Source organism: Pygocentrus nattereri, chromosome 16 (assembly GCF_015220715.1).
Source record: "Pygocentrus nattereri isolate fPygNat1 chromosome 16, fPygNat1.pri, whole genome shotgun sequence".
Taxonomy (NCBI): Eukaryota; Metazoa; Chordata; class Actinopteri; order Characiformes; family Serrasalmidae; genus Pygocentrus; species Pygocentrus nattereri.
The window spans coordinates 37,049,499-37,070,823 of NC_051226.1; the positions used below are offsets into that span (position 1 = coordinate 37,049,499).

The 21,325-nt window shown below is 43.0% G+C and overlaps 1 protein-coding gene across 2 annotated transcripts; it reads left to right on the plus strand.

Annotated features, from left to right (window-relative positions):
- Positions 1–11,768: 11,768 nt before the first annotated feature.
- Positions 11,769–15,288, plus strand: rpl37 (ribosomal protein L37). Of its 2 annotated transcripts, none has more exons than XM_017718006.2 (4): positions 11,769–11,908; positions 13,472–13,607; positions 13,932–14,016; positions 15,183–15,288. In XM_017718006.2, the coding sequence occupies exons 1-4, from the start codon at positions 11,906–11,908 to the stop codon at positions 15,250–15,252; spliced, it is 294 nt and encodes a 97-aa protein (XP_017573495.1). In that variant the 5' UTR covers positions 11,769–11,905; the 3' UTR covers positions 15,253–15,288. The 2 variants fall into 2 exon arrangements, with proteins under 2 accessions (XP_017573495.1, XP_017573496.1); XM_017718007.1 differs by lacking the exon at positions 11,769–11,908 and adding an exon at positions 13,197–13,218.
- The last annotated feature ends 6,037 nt before the right edge of the window (positions 15,289–21,325 follow it).

A 21,325-nucleotide genomic window follows, 5' to 3' on the forward strand; every position in this document is an offset into this window, starting at 1 on the left:
CCCACCCAAGATGAAGTTATAAAGTGTGTTCAAGCCCAGACAGATTTTCGAATAAGGCACAATACAGAGCAGCCAATCAAATGAGGTCTGTCGTAAAGGCCCAATAACAAAAACAGCTTGTTTAGTTATCCTGTGATAGAAAGAAGTTGGAAAACGTTCAGGCGAAATTGAATTATGAATGTTTTAGGTACATAAATCCACAGAACTGCATGATGCTGCCACCACCAGGCTTCACTGTACAAATGTAACTGGCCAGGTGCCTAGTTTCCTCCAGATATATCGCTTGCCAATGAGTTTAATCGTGATTCCTTCAGACCATACAATCTTCTGAACTTTCTCAAGGCCTTCAGGTGCTTTTTGGGTTGTCATTTGCCATTTTCTGATTAGAGGATTCCATCTGGCCGCTCTACCATAAAGCCCTAATTGGTGGAGTTCTGCAGATATCTCCACACACAATCTCTTCAGGTTCTTAGCCACCTACCGGACTAAAGCCGTTCTCCCCATTTTGCTCAGTTTGGCCGGGTGACCAGCTCTAGCTCGGTGGATCTGAACTTCGTTCATTTAAGAATGATGGAAGCCTTTGTGTTTTTCAGGGCCTTCAAAACTACAGGACTTGTTTGGTGTCCTGCCTCAGAGATCTACAGGCAATTCCAACGGTGGGGCTTCCTATAGACAGAGGTGTGCCTTTCAGAATGTCCAACTGAACCCATCACTACTGAACTTTACTCAAATTGCTCAGGAATGATTAGTGCAAAACGTCTGCTTTTTCATTATGGAGCATATAATCAGCATTATAACTTATTCACCATCTACTCTGAAACTAATGTGGAAATTACACAGTTGTGAGTAAATGAAATGTGAATTCCCTAATTGGTTATTAGCTTGGATGCATGGTTCTAGGAATTACATTATGTGGAGTTTTGAAACTTTAAAAAGGTTCTTCGCAATCATAAAAGAACAACAAGCGAACCTAAAGTGCTTCTTCTATGGCATCGCTCTTAAAACCCTTTCTGGCATTCTTTACGACTTTATGGGCCTTTGCTGTTTGTGCTGCTCCTCAGATGGCACTCAGCCGAGGAGCATCTGGGGGAAAATGCTTGCTGCGGCTACATAAACACATACAAACACAACCAGCACATGCATCTACACACACGTTTACTCAGTTGCTCTAAGATCACCCCCCACCCCACCCAACCCCCCCCCACCCCCCCCCCCCCCCCCCCCCCCCCACAGCTAGTCTGAGGTAAACTATACAACACATGTAGGGTCTCCACTGTTATTGCACACAGTAGGATTCTACAGTGTGAGGAAGAGAGCTTTTTCATTGTGTCTGTCAACTTTGAGCTCCACCTACGCTCTTAAAATGGTTCTTCAAAGGTTCCTTAGTAAGTGAGTGATTCTATTTTGAACTATAACTTCTATATAGGAGCATTTCAGGCTTCAGTTCTTTGCATGTGTTTGTGTAGAACCTTTTGAAAAAGGGTTGCATACAGCACCTAAAAGCTTTCTTCTTTAGTTACAAAATCAAGCTCATGAAAACGGAAGAACCCTTTCTGATGCTGCAGTCACCATCAATCGGAGGTTGTAAGGCAAATGATCTTAACATATTGCCAGATGACTTTGCCAGTTGGGAAAAAAAATGCTTGAAACAAGTAATATTTGCCAATAACTGGTGAGATCATTTGACTTACTGAATTTAAAAACATATGAATTTAAAACAATGATAAGCTTACAGTACATTTTGATAGCCTATATTCACTGGCTTTAAGATCATTTCACTCACAAGAGACCATTTCTGCAGTGTTGACTTGGTTAAAATGGTAATGAATGATACTTAAGTTCCCCAACCGGATATTTCGGGCATAATCTCGAAAGACCAGTTAGCTTCCCTAACTTAGCTGCTGACAGTTCGCTTGACACATCAGTCAGATCAACCAGGACCGTACGGTTCTCGCATTTGTGATTAAAGCACTGTTATTAACGCGCTCGTACATGTGATATTCTTTGTATTGTTTCATTGAAGTTTGCTGAAAGATCTTGTGTAAAAGCTCCAGCTAGATCCTTAGCATCTAGGCCTGCTCTGACTAGCTGCAGTGTTAGCTTTAGCATTATCTCACTTGCTTCTGCCACTAAAACCTCCTCCTTACTGGACATAAAAACCTCAGACATAGACATTCTCCTTTAACGTCAGCTGACTAAAAACTTCCATGGTTTGATTCGTGTGAACACGATCCCAGGATCCATTTGTTGTTCACTTCAAACTGGCAGTATGCTAGCAGGTAGCCGGTACTGAAGGTTTGATGGATGTAGCAGCAATAGATATCCAAACATATTAGATTAGATTAAGTGACCCTTATTAGTCCCACAATGGGGAAATTTCACCTCTGCATTTAACCCATACACTCTAGTGAGCACACACACACTAGGGGGCAGTGAGCACACTTGCCCGGAGCGGTGGGCAGCCCAATCCGCAGCACCCGGGGAGCAGTTGGGGGTTAGGTGTCTTGCTCAAGGTCACCTCAGTCACGTGCTGTCGGTCCTAGTGATCGAACCGGCGACCTTCCGGTCACGAGGCTGGTTCCCTAACCTCCAGCCCACGACTGCCCCAACATATCCACACAAGAGTGGCTCTGTGGTCAGAACTGACCACGGATGAAGGGCAAACCGTGAAGCTGGGGCAGGTTTGCTGGGACATTGTTTTGAATTCTGTATTAATTCACCACATCATTTAAAACCTATGCAGTTCATACAGTTATCTGTGTTGCTTGCCGACCATATCTTCCTGTTAACAAACTACACCGAATTGTACACTCACCGGCCACTTTATTAGGTACAATAAGTTGCTTGTTAACACAAATAGCTCATCAGCCAATCACACGGCCGCAGCTCACTGCATTTAGGCATGTAGAGGTGGTCAAGACAACTTGCTGAAGTGCAGACCGAGCATCAGAACGGGCAAGAAAGGGGATTTAAGGGGCTTTGAACGTGGCATGGTTGTTGGTGCCAGACGGGCTGGTCTGAGTATTTCAGAAACTGCTGATCTGCTGGGATTTTCACGCTCAACCATCTCTAGGGTTTACAGAGAACGGTCAGAAAAAGAGGAAATATCCAGTGAGCGGTCAGTTGTGTGGACGAAAATGCCTTGTTGATGTGGGAGGTCAGAGGAGAATGGGCAGACTGGTTCCAGATGATAGAAAGACAACAGGAACTCAAATAACCAACCAGAATCTCTGAGGAACGTTTCCAACACCTTGTTGAAAGTGTGCCACAAAGAATTAAGGCAGTTCTGAAGGCAAAAGGGGGTCCAACCTTTTAAGAGCTTTTACCTAATAAAGTGGCTGGTGAGTGTATAAATTACTTACCGTGATTACTAAAGAGAACAGAAACGTTCCGATCTAGGATCAGATTCCTCTCTTATTCCCTAGGGCAGATCCTAGTTTAGCACTCCTGCTCTGAGGAGCTTCGTGAATAAAAGCCCTGATTCTAAATCAGTGATATTTATGACATTTGTGTGGTTTTCTTAGCTGCTTACAGTGAAAGCTCACCCTCTGAAAACAGCCATACCCCATTCAGTAGACTGCAGTAAAAGACACTTCATGCTTTCTGGTATTTCCCTCCTTGCTCCCATTCCAGGTAAGTTTGGAGCAGAGTTGTGTGGTTTCTCGGAGTTGGTGATCCAAGCTCCTTCATAACATTCCAGGAAATGGGAGTTAGAGGCGACGGGTCTAGCGGGATCTCTCAGTAACAGACGGAAAACACACATATGTAGACACCATTCAGGTATTGGGCTAGCTTACCATACGGACAACAAAATCAAGTCATGTAAACATTAAAGGCAAAGTTCAGCAAAATATCTAGTTTCTGCCCGAGTCGATCAGCCAAGGCAACGTTTGGTGTCCATGTTTTGCTTCTTTAGTTCTGGGGGTGTATTTACTGAAAAGATTTGGACTTTTGTTAGTAATGTTAGCCACACAGCTCCAGTGCTAAACTCAGGGATGCAGATTTGATCTGGAAAGGCAGGGGGACCAACACTGAGAGGCTTGCCTACATACAATTGGGTAAAATGATGCCAATTCGCCATATTCTCCCCCAGATAGCAGACAGTTTCATATGCTTTGATATCTAAGTGTTAGTTCACTATTGGGCAGATGTTAGGCATGCAGGCCAGAACATGGACAGATGCCGTAACTTCTTTGTGACGTATCGTCTCATCATGAGCAAACTGTGCGTTCCTTCATTGTCTGTTTCCTTCATTCACTGACTTCGGTGTATGACCCGATTTTCTGTCCTGACCTGCCTTGTTGTGGATTTCAGTTTTTTTACTTTTTGCTCTGGTTTTTCTGTTGTGATCATCCCTTTGTGATTAAAGATCTCCAGTATAGTCTCAACTGCGAGGGTCTGTTTCCGTCTGACACCTTCACACCGTTTTACTCACTTTACAGGCTGGGGGCCAGATACAGGCCGAGGACCCAGCCGTTAGGCCAGATTAAACACAAGTATGTGGCCAGACAAATTTTGCTAAGTAACAGTAAGTAAACAAACAATATATGTTCCTGTCCACGGTGTTTCCTGCTTTCCATGCAGTGAGCACTGGCATAAGCTCCAGTACCCCCGCGACCCAGGAGGATAAGTGGTTTAGATGATGAGTGAGTGAGTGAGTGAGGAATGAAATACACATGGTCTCTTTGTACTGTAGATAAATAATAACTAACATTGATACAAAAAAGGTAGTAAAGCTAGCTGTTATGCTAGCTGCTTCGCTGTGCACTGCTGCACACTGACTGGCATTTTTATCACTTGTGCGGTCGCTTACAGCTTATAGTGTTAACACAGTATGACTAGTGTGGGAGACTAAATCAAATATGTCATAAATAAGCTATGTCCTTTTTGTGGCAACCGTCCCGCTAGCCCACAAAAATGATCATTCTGGCACTAATGGCTAAACTAAAGAAGCAAGATTCGAACATCAAACATGTCTCGGCTGATTGGCTACATCAGCTACGTCTCAGGCTCAGATGATCCGCCGACATGGATACGGAGCGTCTGGTGTGTTCTGAAAGCTGGCCACAAATATTGGGAATTTGTCAGTTGTGTTGTGATTGGCTGTCTGTGTATACGCACTTCCATGCAGCATTTTTTAACATTTGTAACTAATTTTTTTTGGTTTTCCAGCTAAACTCTAGTCAGTAATAGTGAACAAGAATATTGCCTGCGCTGGACTTCATGGTGAGAAATCAGCGGGACTGTATAAATGCCAAATCTGTGGGATTTCTACAGCCGCCTCCCTAAACACTACGCCAGAATTGTCAGAACTACGCTGTGATAATGTGATACGTTATAGAAGGTAGTGTGTACAGAATGGACTCTCCATCTACATCTTGTCTTTTTCTACTTGACTCGTTTTAAACGAACGCATTTGCCTCATCATCTTCATCGTAAGGAGTGTAGCGTAACTATGGAAGTGCAGCCCACCTTAATTCTACTTCAGATGTTTTTTTAATCAGTCAGTCTGTGTTATTTTTTATTTCTATCATCTATATAGCACAATAACCGGGCCGTAAGAGTAGACCCGCGCTATTTACTGACTTGTGCAGTGTGTGGGTGTGTGTGTTTAGTGTTATGTCATGACGTCCGTGTGTCCTGATGTCTTTCACAGCGGCTGAAGTTAAAACACAGGATATTTCCAGACGTGTTTTTTTCCTGTTCAGACTTCAGAAGGCCTTTTAAAGCCTTCATCTCTTCGATAAACAGATAAGGAACAAAACATCACGACTTCCAAACCGTCGCTTTTTTATTTGGGGGTCTGTCTTGTTCATAGTCAGGCCTGTCTGAGACATCCTGAGCCTGGGTAATGTTTAAAGAGTAAAACTGTAATGAAGTCAGAGTTTAAAGCTTTTAACTCTCCTTTTTCTGCCTCTCCATCAACATTTAGAGAGCCGTGAAGGTGAAGTCTTTACCGCAACACGCAACGATATGGTGCATCCATGTCTGCTAGAAGCCTAGCTAGAGCTACAAGACATGAAAAGGTGTGGATTTGAGGGGGCAATTTAAAGGTCATTTCACAGCCCTTAATGTGAAAGAGGTCATTTACTTTTAAAATGACTTATATACAGTATTCTTCTCACTTATTACGGCTCACTAAGGCTATGTAGTGCTATAAACATAAGCACATAATCTAAAAGCTATGTTATGGTGTCCCGGATAGTTGCTAAGGTGCTGCTAGGTCATGCTATGGTGTCCCAGATGGTTGCTAAGGTGCTGCTAGGTCATGCTATGGTGTCCCAGATGGTTGCTAAGGTGCTGCTAGGTCATGCTATGGTGTCCCAGATGGTTGCTAAGGTGCTGCTAGGTCAAGCTATGGTGTCCCAGATGGTTGCTAAGGTGCTGCTAGGTCATGCTATGGTGTCCCAGGTGGTTGCTAAGGTGCTGCTAGGTCATGCTATGGTGTCCCAGATGGTTGCTAAGGTGCTGCTAGGTCAAGCTATGGTGTCCCAGATGGTTGCTAAGGTGCTGCTAGGTCATGCTATTGGTGTCCCAGGTGGTTGCTAAGGTGCTGCTAGGTCATACTATGGTGTCCCAGATGGTTGCTAAGGTGCTGCTAGGTCATGCTATGGTGTCCCAGATGGTTGCTAAGGTGCTGCTAGGTCATGCTATGGTGTCCCAGATGGTTGCTAAGGTGCTGCTAGGTCATGCTATGGTGTCCCAGATGGTTGCTAAGGTGCTGCTAGGTCATGCTATGGTGTCCCAGATGGTTGCTAAGGTGCTGCTAGGTCATGCTATGGTGTCCCAGATAGTTGCTAAGGTGCTGCTAGGCCATGTTATAGTGTCCCAGGTGGTTGCTAAGGTGTTTCTTGGCCATGCTATGGTGTCCCAGGCGTTTGCTAAGGTGCTGCTAGGCCATTTTTGTGGCATCTCAGGTGGTTGCTGAGGTGCTGCTCAGCCATGCCATGGTGTCCTAGGCAGTTGCAAAAGTGCTATCGTGTCCCAGGTGGTTGCTATGGTGCTGCTAGGCCATGCTGTCAATAATTTCATCATCATCGTCGTCTTCAACCGCTTAATCCAGACAGGGTCGTGGTGTCAATCATTTTACCATTTTTAAATATTTGAATTATCCAATTGAAAACATTTTAAGGACTATTATACCCCTCTGATGAATGGCTGATACTAAATGTCTTTTTGTTGCCTTTCCACTCTGAGTCACAGCTCCACAGAGAGCAGCCTGGCCTCTCAGTCATAAACCATTTCAGCATACGCAACACTAGAGCTAAAGCACTTTAGGTGCACACATACCCTAACAGCTTTTTCATATGGTGAGATATTGCTTTCTGTGTGTTTATCACATCATATATTTACCTTGGGGTGTCATAAAAACCGAAAAGCGCTCGTCACGTGTTTACATAGCTGCGCTCAGCTGCTTTATTGAAGTAGTATCCCACTGATTTTTTAAAAATGTCTGCAATATTATATGGTTTGTGGTAGACAAGTTAACCAGCGTAGTAACTGTGATATTAGCTTCTTAACCCTTTAGTGCATGATGTTGCCTCAGAGCAACATACGCATTTTCCTTACTTTACAATAACATTATACATATTTAATGACAATGACAGGGCTAACAACAAGTAAGTCAATAAAATGCATGTTTTTGGTCTCACTGTTTCTTAGTGGACACTTTTAAGCCTCTTTCTTTTTTTGGTTATGAGAATATTGTTGCCTAGAAGCAACATTGTGCAGCAGTGGAATGGACTTGACCACCTCAGGGAACACGGCTCTATATCACTTCTTCCCATTGTTGCACAGTGTTGCTTCAAGGCAACATACTCCAAAAGGACCTCTGCACACATTATTTTTAAAAAATGTTTTTCAAATGTAATAATCATGTCAGATTTATGCCAAAAATTGCTCTCCTAATTTGTGTACGAGAGGGTTAACCAAGAAGCAGATGCACACAAAATAGTTTTAATTAATGGCTTAATGAATCTTTTTCCAGATAACAGAGGAAAAATCATGGAATTGCTCAACATTGAGGAGAAAAACGTGGAACCACCGTGTAATTTGCAGTCTAAAAATGCAAATCAGTTCAATGGGAGTGCTCACAGAACTTCACGCGCTGGTGGAGAGTCGTCAAATGAAACAACGGAAAGGATTCTAAAACTCCTTCGAGAAGGAAATCCAACGCAGCAAAAGATGCTGGTTGTTCCCAGTCAGCTGTATCTAAAACCCGTCGCACGTTTAGACAAAATGGGAAGGTGATAAAAGGAAAGCAGAGCAGATCAAGGTAGACGTCAAACATCAGGATGGAAAACTCAAATCAGTACACCCTGAAAATAAAAATGCACAAGGAAACAAATGACTAACAAATGGGCACTGGTGTGAATGTGGTGCTGCTGGTTCTGAATCTGTAAAGGAGGATTATTTTAGTTTTACCTACACAGAGGAAAACAAGGTTCCAGTGGGCTAATGAAAAGCAGGCGTAGAGCTGGAGGAAAGTGATAGCATTGCTCAAGGTGATGTTGCTGGAACTGACGGCTGAAGAAAACGATCAAATTTCTGCACTCAGTTATGATGTGGGGGGTGGGGGGGTATAAATCAGGTTAAGGCCCAGGGCAGACAGCAATCACTACCTGCACAGTAAATGCAGAGGTGTACAGGAAAACTCTGGACACTTTTCTCGTTCCATTGATAGAAAATAGTTTGTTTTATTGATAATGCATCTTCCCACACCAAAAACTATTCAAGCCTTTCTTCAGGAAAGGCAGATCAACTCAAAACTCAGCGACTTGGACAGCAAACAGCGCAGATCTCAGTCTGACTGAAAAATTGGTGGGAATTATTAGAACTGGCCCATGACAAGGCCTCATCCTGCAAAGCTGATGGGCAATTGGAACCAGCTTGATGTGGAATACTGTTTTTCAGTCCACGCTTCAAAGAACGCAGACCGTCAAAAACGCAAGGAGGTGCAACAACGTCTTTTGTTGATTATTCCATTTTTCCTCACATTTTTTCTTCTACTTGAATACTACAAAAAAAATTACCATTAATAAAATAAAATAAGCTTATTTAATTGGTTTGAGGTGCATTTCACGAAGCAAGAACGTACAGCTGTTTCCATAATTTCTCCAGCGTGTCGTTTGGTGTTCTATTAGAGTATAAAGATCTTCCCTGAATGTTCCATCAGAGGTCTGGGAGCAGCTTCCTGCTGCTGTAAGATGCCTCCCGCTGTCATATAAAACACACAGCAGTCTCTCAAAATGATTTCGCACTGCAGATAAAAACCATGTGTCTTGGGATGTTTTTATGAAAGATCCTTACAATCAAATAACCAGCTCTCACAAGAACATTCAGTACTCACGTTCTACTGCCTCCTAATGGTGTTTTGGCCTACAGGGAACGGGCTGTAAAGCTCTAAAACTGCTGCACTAGTGTTGCATCAGAAATGAAAGTGCATGACCACGGCCCAAAACTGCCCCCATCAGATAAACAGCACTTAAAGCTTTGATCTCTGAGAGAGAGGAGAACATCAAGCTGCTGCAGATCAGAAAACATCCACAGGTGTTTCCGTCCATCCTTCCACTGTAAGAAGACGGCTCAGTGCTGTGGGTCTGAAAGGATGTGTAGCTGATCAAGAAGAACCTCACTGAACAATGGACTGACCACCCCACAGTCCAGGCCTCAGCATCGCTGAATGTGTTTGAGATTACTTGGATTACTTGGAGAAGCAGAAAACACAAAACCAACGTCAACAGATGGTTCTTCACGGATTCTTTAGAAACCATGAATGAAATATAGAATCATTTCATACGCAAGCTGTTCTTTGCATGGTGAGATGTTCAGATTAGTGGAGAAAGTGTTGTATATGGTTCTATGAAGAACCTTAAGTGGTTCTATACAGCATCAGTCGTCTACTGTTACGATGTGGAGCATCTCAACCATTGTGGTTCAGAGTACTGCATTGTTTGCTTGCTTTAATAGTTCTGAACTGTACCTTCTGCTGGTGGATGGTATACACTATAAGGCCTGGGTAGCAACATCAAAACTGGAATTTTATATATATATATATATATATATATATATATATATATATATATATATATATATATATATATATATATATATATATAAGCATACGGTTGTTAAGGATGGCCAAACAAGAATGACTGACCACTATATCCCCCGTGTTTTTTCAGCTCCAGTCCAGGATTCCACCTGCACAGCTCTCCTGCTAGAAATACATAGAAAAGCATAGACCAGCATGGCTGGTCACCACCAAAACCAGTATATCACTGCTGTCGGAAGAAAACTTTGTATCTCCATTTTTGTCTTTTTTCAGTTTTTATAATTTTAAAAATGCCTGTCGCCCTTTACACTGTGTGTAAATTTCATTAAGGATGGACCAAAAGAAACGGCTCAAAATGACAAAAATTCTGGTTCCATTGACTTCCATTAAAAGTAAAGCATGTTTTTTCCTTCTCCTGCAAAATCACCATTCTGGAGAGGTTTTGTTCCAACAACAGCGATATGTTGTGTTTGGATGCTGGTCAACCAACACCAAACCAGCATAGACCAGCTCAGGCTTCTTCAGCAGGGAACAAACCTGGTTCAGCTCCTTTTCAGCTTTGGTCATTAGTTAGTATGACCTAAATGCAAGGCTTGCGGTCTCTGACCTGATGAATGGCCATCAAGTTCTACATTATGCTCCTCTACCAGCAGGAGGTGCAACTGAGCCAGAATTTTGTTCTGTTATACCAGAGCTGGTTTATGAGGAGTCTGGCCGCTTCTTATTTCCCCTGTTATATCCAAAACAGGCCTGCTGAACAGCAGAGGGCGCCTGCGAGCGAGTCCTCAATGAATGGGAGTAAATGGAGCTCAACGGCTAAAAACGAACAGCTAAAATAGTTTCTAATCACTCGCCCAGAACTTTCCTTTCATTTTAGAAAGTAGAAGGATGGGTGAGCGGAGCAGCTCATTGGCTGTTCGCGCTCACTGACGTCATGAACGTACATGAGGCGCCGTTTTAACTCCTATAAATCTAAATAAAATAAAGAGTTTAAAAGCTCTTAAATATATAACAGCAGTGTTAAAATGTTTCATGCTGTTTGTATTATTTTCCATTAAATGTGTTTCAGCATTTATAAACTATGATTTTGCTCAAATGCTCCATATCAACCCATTCATTTTGGACTCGCTCGGGAGCGCCCCCTAGTGTTTGAGAGTCCCAGAAGGCATTACAAAACGGGAGTTCTCCTCTGTACAAGTTCTCTGGTTGTACTACAGATGGGTGGTCTGCCATAGACGTGGATTATAGTTCTGAACTCTATCGCCCCCTGCTGGTAGACGGTATACAATCAAATGCCTGAACAGTCACACCAGGCTGTTTCTTCTGTGGAGGCTTTGATTCGATTCACTTACACTTATTTACTAAATAACGATAATATTCCGATAATAATATGCTTACGATACACACACACACACACACACACACACACCAGAAAATCTAACTGATTATCGAGAGAAAGAAATAACTAGACTAATTATACAACCTGGTTCATCCCATTAATGTATTATAAAATACGTCAGAATTCTATTTAGATCATATTATCATGAGATAAATCACACTTCTGATATTAGAGGTTTTAATAGGTTGGTTTTTATCAGAAAGTGTTTTAATTCAGCTTCTTATTCTCCAATTCGCCAACTTTTTCCTCACCCTTTTTCCGTTCCACCTTAAACAGCGCAGCGGGTACTATAGCAGCGCCTCGGGAGCCAGACTGTACCCAATGCGCCATTTAAGGTGGACCGGAAAAATCCCAACAAGCTCGCGAACAGGAAGCCGAGCTCAGCCCGGCCGGAGGACTTATTTCAGCGCCGCGCCGGTTTCCGCCCTCTTTCGGATCTCGAGTGGAGAAAGATGGTGAGTGTCGGTCAGCGCTACTGTCAGAAATCCGCAAACATCTGCTCTCCTTCACTGTAATGTCTCCATTTCACCGACGCGATCGCGTGTTAAAGTCCTCTGAAGACGATCCCGCTCGGCATTGTGAAGAATTGTCGGATAATAAGTTTGATATCTGTGTTTGTAGAGCAGTGGATAGCCGCCGCTGTGAATCGCTCCAGTATGGCCCGCTAATGTGGTGAGAAGGCGTCAAACCGCACCAGGCTGGTGTTTTAAGCAGTTTGTCCCGGTCTGGAAAGACTAAATGGGGTAAATAGGGGCAGAATTTGTAGCCAGTCCTGCGGGTTTAGTCGAGCTCCGGCTGTGGGGGCTGAAGTGCTAACGCTGGTTAGCCGGTGTGCTAAGCGCTGCTGTCTGAGGAGCCTTTACTGCGGTTTATCTGCTTTAGGTCCAGTTTGAATCGCCAGCGGGTGAAACTGCGCTGTACCGGTCCGGTAGCGCTTCAGCTGTCGGTTCAGAGTACCACGTTGGTAGTTTGGACACTGCAGTCGTAGTGAAGTCCAGCCGCGCTTTAGCCGATGTTGTTTATCCTCCTCGCCGACAGCGGATTTTCTGCGTGATCCTGACACTCAGCGTGGCAGAGAATCCGCGCTGATGCCTGGTTTTAAGACATTTGATCACATATTAAGGCAGTAAAAGGCTGGCTTGGTGGATGGAGCCACCTGCTGAATGTGCCAGAGAGGAGACGAGGCTTTAGATGGTCCTATAACTTGTAGCTATAGTGTCTTGGGAGTATCTCGCTGCTGACGGACCAAGTTTTTTTCCCAGTTTTTGACATCATTTGAAAGAAGTCGCCGTCCTGTATATTGAGCACAAATTTCATGGCGAATGGACCAAAATAAATGACCCAAAATGACTTGGAAAGACGTCTGGTTCCATTGACTTGCATTAAAAGCAGAGCATGTTTTTTCCTCATCCTGTAAAGTTCTCATTTAGGAGAAGCGAGGTTTTGTTCTGACAGCTGGACTGCTTTGGGTAACCCTTCGCTTGTATTGGGTTAAAGCAGTGGTCATTGGCCCCGTTCCTGAAGATGTAACCTACCTTTCTGTAGACTTTGGCTCAACCCCTCATCAGCGCCACCTGGTCCATCTTACTGTCGTCAGGGGTCCCTTATTAGCTGAGTGAGGTGTGTTACAAGTGGGTTGGAGGTGAAACCTGGAATGTAGCTCTCTAGGAGGAGGGTTGGTGACCATATGGTTGGAGCACCTTAAATGGATCAGCACTCCTTCCAAGACGGGATTGTCTGTCTGTGGGATCCACAAATGTAAATGGTACATTATAGGGTTGATCTGGTGTGTGTGTGTGTGTGTGTGTGTGTGTGTGTAAGTTTTTACTATTTCATATTTGTGAGTTGATTTTTTTTTTTTTTTTTTCCCTTTCCCATTGTTTTGGTGGGAGTCATTTCATTTTTAACTTTTGTTTTCTAAATCAAGTGTTCATGCTTTCTTTTGCCTGTAATGGGATAAAAGTGATTGTAACGTTAAACATTAAGAGCTTAACTTGATGCTTTGCTCCTGTTTTCAGACGAAAGGAACGTCGTCTTTCGGGAAGCGCCGCAATAAGACTCATACGCTGTGCCGCCGCTGCGGCTCCAAGGCGTACCACCTGCAGAAGTCCACCTGCGGGAAGTGCGGCTACCCTGCCAAGCGCAAGAGAAAGTGTGAGTGTAACAGCGGGCGTTTTGGTATCTGGTGTACCAGGGTGTAGTGGTGTTGGCGCTGGACATGTGATTGTGGCACTCTTTATGAGTGTCCCATGTGTTAGGCTGTGTGCGTTGTGTGATGTGTTTACCTGTGATGTCCGGGACAGTCTTGTGTTAATTGATGTGAAAGATTATTTGGGGAAAGAAGGAATTCTTGGGAGGGTTGAGGGATTTTTCTTACCTGTAGTGTAAGTAGACATACGACTTGTTTTTTAATGGGGGTGTGAGGGCTGTCGCTGTTAGTGGGTTATGTTTTTAAGTGTGTTCGTCTTGTGTTTTTAGACAACTGGAGCGCCAAGGCCAAGAGGCGCAGCACCACTGGAACCGGCCGCATGAGACACATGAAGGTTGTGTTCCGCAGATTCAGGTGAGTTGATAAATAATTTATACGCAGTCACACAGTTCAGATATAATTATTCGGAGTGGTTTGGTCAGAAATGACGGAAGACTTCAGAACTTCTTTTCTTAGTGATTGTGATGGGAACCGTGGGTCGTGTTTAGTCTGTTTCTTAATGTTTAACAGTTTTGAAGCAATTCGTCTGATTTCATTGAGCTTTGACACGATGTTAAGGACAGCTGGTGTTTCCAAATCGTCACCTTTTTCTGAACGATGCAGTGTTGATTATGGGAAAGATTTATTTTTAATGGTCTGATTTGCTTTAATGCTCTGCATGAACCTCATCACAATGAATGCATTTAAAGTTTTCATCTGAACTGTTGCAAGGCAGTGGCTCAGGCATAAAGCAACGTGTTGGTAAATATTTCATGTTATAGCTTTCTGTGCAGTAGCTTTTATAGGAACTGAGTCTTCATATGTCCAGATACTATCACCATCACCACCGACTTTCTCTAGAATGGAGCATTTCATACCAAACCGCTCTGAATGCTTAAGTTGTTAGAATTTAACGGGGAGAAATGATTCATAATCGGTGAAATACCTGTTCAGTAGCTGTTGCACATGTTGAGCTTCATTCTTTCCCCATTGTGTGCAGCTATAAAGATACAGGCAGACAAATTTCCAAAATCTAGTCTCTGTGCAAAAGCGAAGGACGCCTCGCTGATTGAAGGATGTTTGAGCCCTGATTAGCAAAGTCGCTGTGCTTTGTGGTGTTCACCTTGTAGAATTTGCGTGCGATCATTTTGCGGAAAGAACTTCAAATCTGTTCCAGAAGTTTTTTGCCGCTCCGAAACGAAAACCGCTCGTCCGCTTCCTTGTGAAATTAATGCATTGAATCCTTTTTATATTCCATATGTATTTGTGCGGAACCCGTTTGCATTTCGGAACAGTTTGTTGATTGTACCTGTACCATTATACCTGTAGCCGCCTGAACTAATGTTTCCAAACAAGTAAAAAGTAACCATGACTGTTTTGCTGCAGGACACTTTTATAACCTACCTAAGATCTATATTTTGCAAGTCCATAACTGCAAATATGAAGGCGAAACATCTGTACTGATGTGTTTTAGTGCTGTATTCAAGTGGATTTGATGACCCTTTCCTGGCTGCGTATTAACTGAAGTGTTTTTGTTTCAGGAATGGATTCCGTGAGGGAACGGTCCCCAAACCCAGGCGTGCGGCAGTGGCTGCATCCAGCTCCTCATAAGCGATGTTTCTAATAAACATGTCAACAACATCTGGAGTTTGTGTGTTTGTCTCTTATGTCGGTTGGACCATCGCTTTGTCACATTTAGGGCTTCCCATGAGAGAAACGGGGGTTAAATATAGTTTCTCTTGTAATTCTGTGACCTGGAATCGGGTGGGTGTTCGGTTTTATTTAATTTAATTCATTTTTTTAAATAACAGTTTGGATCAGGTCCTACAAACCGTCCTACACCATGTAGCAAACACCTCTTCAGGGTTCTTGGCATGCTTAAAGGGTACGAATGTGCTGTAGTTCTGTACAGAACCATCTACAGCGCATTGATGCGTTTTCAATAAATCCAAAGAGCACGGTGATGAGGCGAAGAACCTTTTTTAATCATGTGAAGTGTTCTGTGTGTAAGTGCTCACAATCAGAAATGCTTCCCTGTTTGAGTCCAATTGTACAGACTTGCAAAATTTCCGGTGCAGAAGCCAGTCACTAAAACCAGAGATGGTGTAAGGGTGGTTTCCCCATGTCCATTACATCCCATTACACCGGAACTACAACTGCAGACCACCAGGCCCATCGCTGAAACATGAATGAAGCCCAGCTGCTAGAAGATTCCAGTCACCACAGAACCTCTTTAGCTTTAGTTTAAAAACCGAGCAGTGCCCCAGTTTATTTTTGTTTTGTAGATTTTTGTAATATGTAAAGAAGTCAGATGGGGGTAACATTACAGTACTTCTGGGGTGATTTTCTTCAGGGAATGTTTTGGTGGCTTTGGGATCACTTGGAAGCCAAAATAGAGGTTTTATTCACATTTTGTGCATTTGAAAGTGATGAACAAGGGTTTGTATTATCCATACAAATGCTAGACTTAACTTGCTGGATGCTTGTTCAGATATCTGAGGTACATACACAAGTAGGTTTGGTGTCGTTGGGCCTCATTTACCAACACAAGGGTGTTCTTGACAAAGTTTCTAATGTTCTTAAACCACAGAGGTGTTCTCACCTTTGTGCTCTTGAATGTGTAGATTCTGTTCTTTACAAAGAAAGAAATACAACATTGGTGTCAGAATTATAATAAAAACCGCATAGATGGGTTTTAAGAAGAAACGTCTTAAGATTGATCAGGGAATGAGGCCTAATGTCTACCCTGCTGAAAAGGCCATTAGAAAAATAACGGATAAAAACCCAATGGTTTTGCTCTAGTGGGGAGCTGACTTAATGGTTTCCATTAGAGACAACTAGTTTGTAGAACACCTTTAGGTCCCAATAGGAAACCATCACTGCATTTTGAATCACCCACTGGTCTCCTGTTAAACCATTAGGATCATGTACATAGTAACATCAACACATTAAAAAAAGCCCAAAGCTCCCAGGAACCAACAGAAGCACAGGGAATTTTGGGAATTACTGCTACTAAATGCTGTCCTCAATGTCAGTAAGGCACTAATACAAAATCCTGCTCTGAGAAAAAGGAGTTTTTTTTTTTAAGTGAATACAATTTGCACAAAAATCCTATAGGTCCCTATGCGTTTTGCCGTCTCTCTAGCGCCCTCCAGTGGGAGTTGTTCCTAACTGCACTACAGAGAGGACAGTCCCTTTCTCCAGTTCATCATTCCTCATTTTTAAACTGATCTCTAGCTCGTTATAGCGCCGCAGTCCTGTCAGACATATTCCAGTACGCTATTAAGTACATTTAATCTGGAGAAAAGGGGGACTCCACTGACTAAAAAAAGCATGCTGCATAATTAAATGATTCAGATGTAAACCGAGTCATTCAGAGCGGCTTGGTGTGAAAACCTCAGTGCTAGAGACACTGACCGAGTCGTTCACAGTGGTGGTGATAGGAACCAGACGTCCACCTCTAAAAGCTCCTCACAGAAGGTTCCTACATCAAATGGTTCTGAATCCTTAGCCCGAAGACACTGCGTTACGATAGTTTCGTGACAAAGTTTTGGCTTAAAATGTATTTGGACACATTTCTTTTGCCCCGTTCAGTGTAGATAGATATATGAAGGAAAAAGAAATCTTTTTTTCCTCAGATTTTCCACAGTTTTCCCATCATCAGCGTTCCGTATGAAAACTCAAGGTTCGTGTAGGTCCACTGGTGGTTTTGGATGGTAAATAAATGGCTATATATTGTGTTGTAGAGTCTCTACAATCAAACCACTTCACACCAAACCTCTCCGAATGACTTCGTTTACACAGCAACGACTGAATTCGTCTGAAATTTTGAGAAATTGGTGGAATTCCCCTCGGCGGCTGTGGCGCTCTGTTGGCCCGCGCGCACTGTTTAAAATTCAAAATTTAACGGAAAACTAACGGCTCAGAGGAGCTCCGAGCAGCGGCGCTTCGTCCTGCAGGTGAGAAAACATCATTTTTCATGTTATTTTTATGAATACGTCGAGGCGTCTTAACAGACCGGTAACCCCTAAGAAAGACTGATAATCAGATAATGTCATTTATCAACCAACGGCGTCGTTAGCCTCTCAGCTAACGCTAGCGTCCTGTCGAGCCAGTTTCATGTTAGCGGTAGCCTCTTCAACTCCTCGGGACCACCGGTGGCTCCAAACCGCGCCTGGTCGTGTTCTCCATAATGTTCATATTCCATAAGCTCCATTCAGAAACTGGGCGTCGTATGAGGCTGTAGCTCTTCTCTCCAGTCCAATAGACGGTGATGTCATTTTAAACCCTTATAATAAAAGAAGCTGAACTCAGTTTGTTTTTCTACTGAAAGTCGACCCCTTTTTCCCCAAATCTGGGCTCTAAACTATAAACAGACGGCGTCTCTTCAGTGATCTGCTCTGGAAACATCACTTTTAGAGAACAACACAAAGAGCGGCGGAGATTTTTGGCTCTCAGCAGTGAATTGTAAGCATGTAGTGACATGTGGAGATCATAAAACACACGTTCTGTTCATTTGAGGGATACATAAAATAAAAATGTGTTTGTTTCCTGCAGTTACAGAATAATTTGCCTTAAGATTCGGTCACAGAAATTCAGATGGCCAAACCAAAATTTACCCTGGAGCACAGGGATGGAATGGTTAAAGAGAGCATGTACCTAAGTTGAGAGCATTAACCTGAGATGAAGCATTAAAACCTAATGGCTTTGTCTTCTAATAGGGAATTGGCTTAAAGGTTTCCAAAAGAGACCAATGGTTTCCTGTAGAACACCTATAGATCCCATTAAGGGACCCATTGGGGCAATCATGGGCTGGAGGTTAGGGAACCAGCCTCGTGACTGGAAGGTCGCTGGTTCAATCCCCAGAGCTGACAGTACATGACTGAGGTGTCCTTGAGCAAGACACCTAACCCCCCCAACTGCTCCCTGGGTGCTGTGGATTGGCCTGCCCACCGCTCTGGGCAAGTGGGCTCACTAGAGAGTATGTGGTGTTTGACTTCATGGATGGGTTAAATGCTGAGGTGAAACTTTTAGAACCAGCCACCTGTTAAACCATTAGGATCGTTTACATTGTGACATCAACCTATTTAAAAAAAGGCAAAACCATCAGGAACCAACAGAAACACTTAACGGCTTCTATGTATTTTCAGCAGGGAATTATCAGAGCGAACTCAGTGATTAAACCCTTAAAACTTATTGTCGTTTTTGACGCCCAGCTGAATCATTAAAATGAAACCCAAATGATCTGGTGGGTTTTAAAAATGAGTTTCAGTAATGTTTTTCAGTTTAGATGACCAGATTCTTAGCAACACTGTAAGATGCTTACCCAACATTTGGGTTAATGGTGTGGACCATTGCCACTAGTTACCTGTCCATGTGTACAACTGCCTCCACCCTTTTGGGAAGACTTTCTATTAGAATCTGTAGCAAGACTGCAGGGCCAGCAAACGGCGTTCCAGAATATATCCCAAAGATTCCGGATGGCACTGAGGTCAGGGCTCTGTTCATGCCAGTTGTTTCAGACGTTTGTCATCTTCGAGAAACATCGTCAGAACTCTCACTCTAATCTCGCTCTACTGCAGCACTTCTGCACACGATTTTAATTTTGACCAGTGTCTCTTTAAATGACTCCAATTTGTAGACCCAGGTAGATAAATAAGAAGAGTCAGCTTGGTAACTTATTATGGTCACTATTAACTGTATATGATTGTAAATATGCAGTTAATAAAATACAGTGCATTGTAGTCCAGTGTGAAGTCCTCTACATCTAAGCGATACTGTACCAGTACCTGCTAATAGTGGACTGGGATCCAGTATGGAGCTCTATTTGTATGCAGGGTTAACACAGCACTGCTTAAAATATGTAATTGTGCTGTGCCTGTATGTCTGAACAGGACTGTCACTGTGAACCTTCTTATTAATTGCGTTTCATCCTATTTCCCGTCTTGTTCCGTGAGGGCCAAGTATATCTGAAGTACAGTGCAAAAGTAAGAAACTGCCCTTTATTTATGTAATGTCCCCTCCATATGGCAAGTCAGTGCAAGTTATTCATTTTTGGGAGCTACTACTGAAGAAATTAGATATAATCCACTTGTGTATGAGTTTTCAAAAATAATTAAAAGCTCCAGAGAAAATGTGTCTCTTAATAACCACCCGGAAGAGCAACCACCATTCGTTTATTTCATTTCAAAACAGCCATTAAGTACCAATACTAGAGTTTCTAAAACTCAGCTACAGACAAAATGGGCCTCCTAACAACCACCTGGAAGACCTGGTAGACATCAAAACTGCTCCCATCAGATCAATAATAAGATCAATAATACTTAAAGCTTTCGTCTCTGAGAGAGAGGAGAAAATCAACCTGCTTCAGATCTGAAAACATCCACTGACGGCTGAGAAACTGAAAGTGAGTTTCCTGAAAAGAATGGCTGGCAGGCTGACAGGCTTGCTGGCTGGCTGGCTGTCTGGCAGGCTGACAGGCTTGCTGGCTGGCTGGCTGGCAGGCTGACAGGCTTGCTGGCTGGCAGGCTGGCAGGCAGGCTGGCTGGCAGGCACACTTGAAAAGCACAGATATACCGTATAGTACGTATCCTAAGGGTTAAGGGGCAATAAAAGATCTCAGTTATATACAAATGGGCAAGAACATTATAAAGGGCTGTTGTATTCTAAATGATAAATTAGTGCTGAAGTAGCATGAGCTTCCCAGTACTATCAGCACAATTCCTGTGTATCAGCCAACTGAATAGCGCTTATAAAGGGGGCTATACACACAAAAGTATAAAGATCTCTATAAAGGTGTCTTTAACAATAGTGGACAAACTAAATACTGTAAACATTTGAGATTTAGCTGTTGAGGCTTGTGTGTAATTTTCTATGAAATATGTTTTCTACTATTTTTCCTGATGCTGTATATAATGGCTGTTTTGACTGGGAAGTAATTAAATGGTCTTTAATTTTTTGTTTATGTGCCAAACAGTAAAATACACTGCGACTTTGCTAATGTTAAGGGGGAACTCCACTGTAGTTTCTGCATAATTTAATGGTTAAGATGTAAACAGAGTCTTTCCGAGCGGTTCGGTGTGAAACGCTCTGTTCTAGATAAACTTACCGAGTCAGAACTGCTCACAGTGGTGGTGATAGGAACCAGACGTCCCCCTCTAAAAGCCCCCTCACGGAAAGTTCCTGCATAAATAGTTATAAATACTCAGCCTGATGGCAGAGACGTGGCTTTGTGATAGTTTTGTGATTAAGTTTTGGTTCAAACTGTATTTGAATCCAGTCATGGCGGAGGGATACATGGAGCATTTTGTAAGGCAAAATAGTCCCAAAAAATATTATTTTCAGATTTATCATCAGCATTCCATACTCAAAAGACTCGTATTGTGCTGTAGTCATGGTGACCCCTGGTTCCTATCACCACCACTGTCAGGAAATCTGGACCGTTTCACACCAAACCACTTCGAACGGCATCTGAAAGCGCTGAATTATGCTGAAATTCTGGGAAACGAGTGCCCTTAAAGGTGCGTTCAGTTTAAAATCGTTTGTCTACGCTTTTTTCTTTCACCCACGAACCAAAACGTCTAATTTTAGTCACTCCTATTATTTTTCCCACCCGTTTTCAGACACGTCCCGCCTTCTTGCGCTGTGGCTCGTTCTCCCGTATGTTCGGCTCTGCCTGAATACG

Excerpts from the sequence above, each read along its gene's own strand:
- rpl37 (XM_017718006.2), top strand. Across the intron at positions 13,608-13,931 it reads TGCCAAGCGCAAGAGAAAGT|ACAACTGGAGCGCCAAGGCC; the intron begins GTGAGTGTAACA and ends TTGTGTTTTTAG. Across the intron at positions 14,017-15,182 it reads GTTGTGTTCCGCAGATTCAG|GAATGGATTCCGTGAGGGAA; the intron begins GTGAGTTGATAA and ends TTTTTGTTTCAG.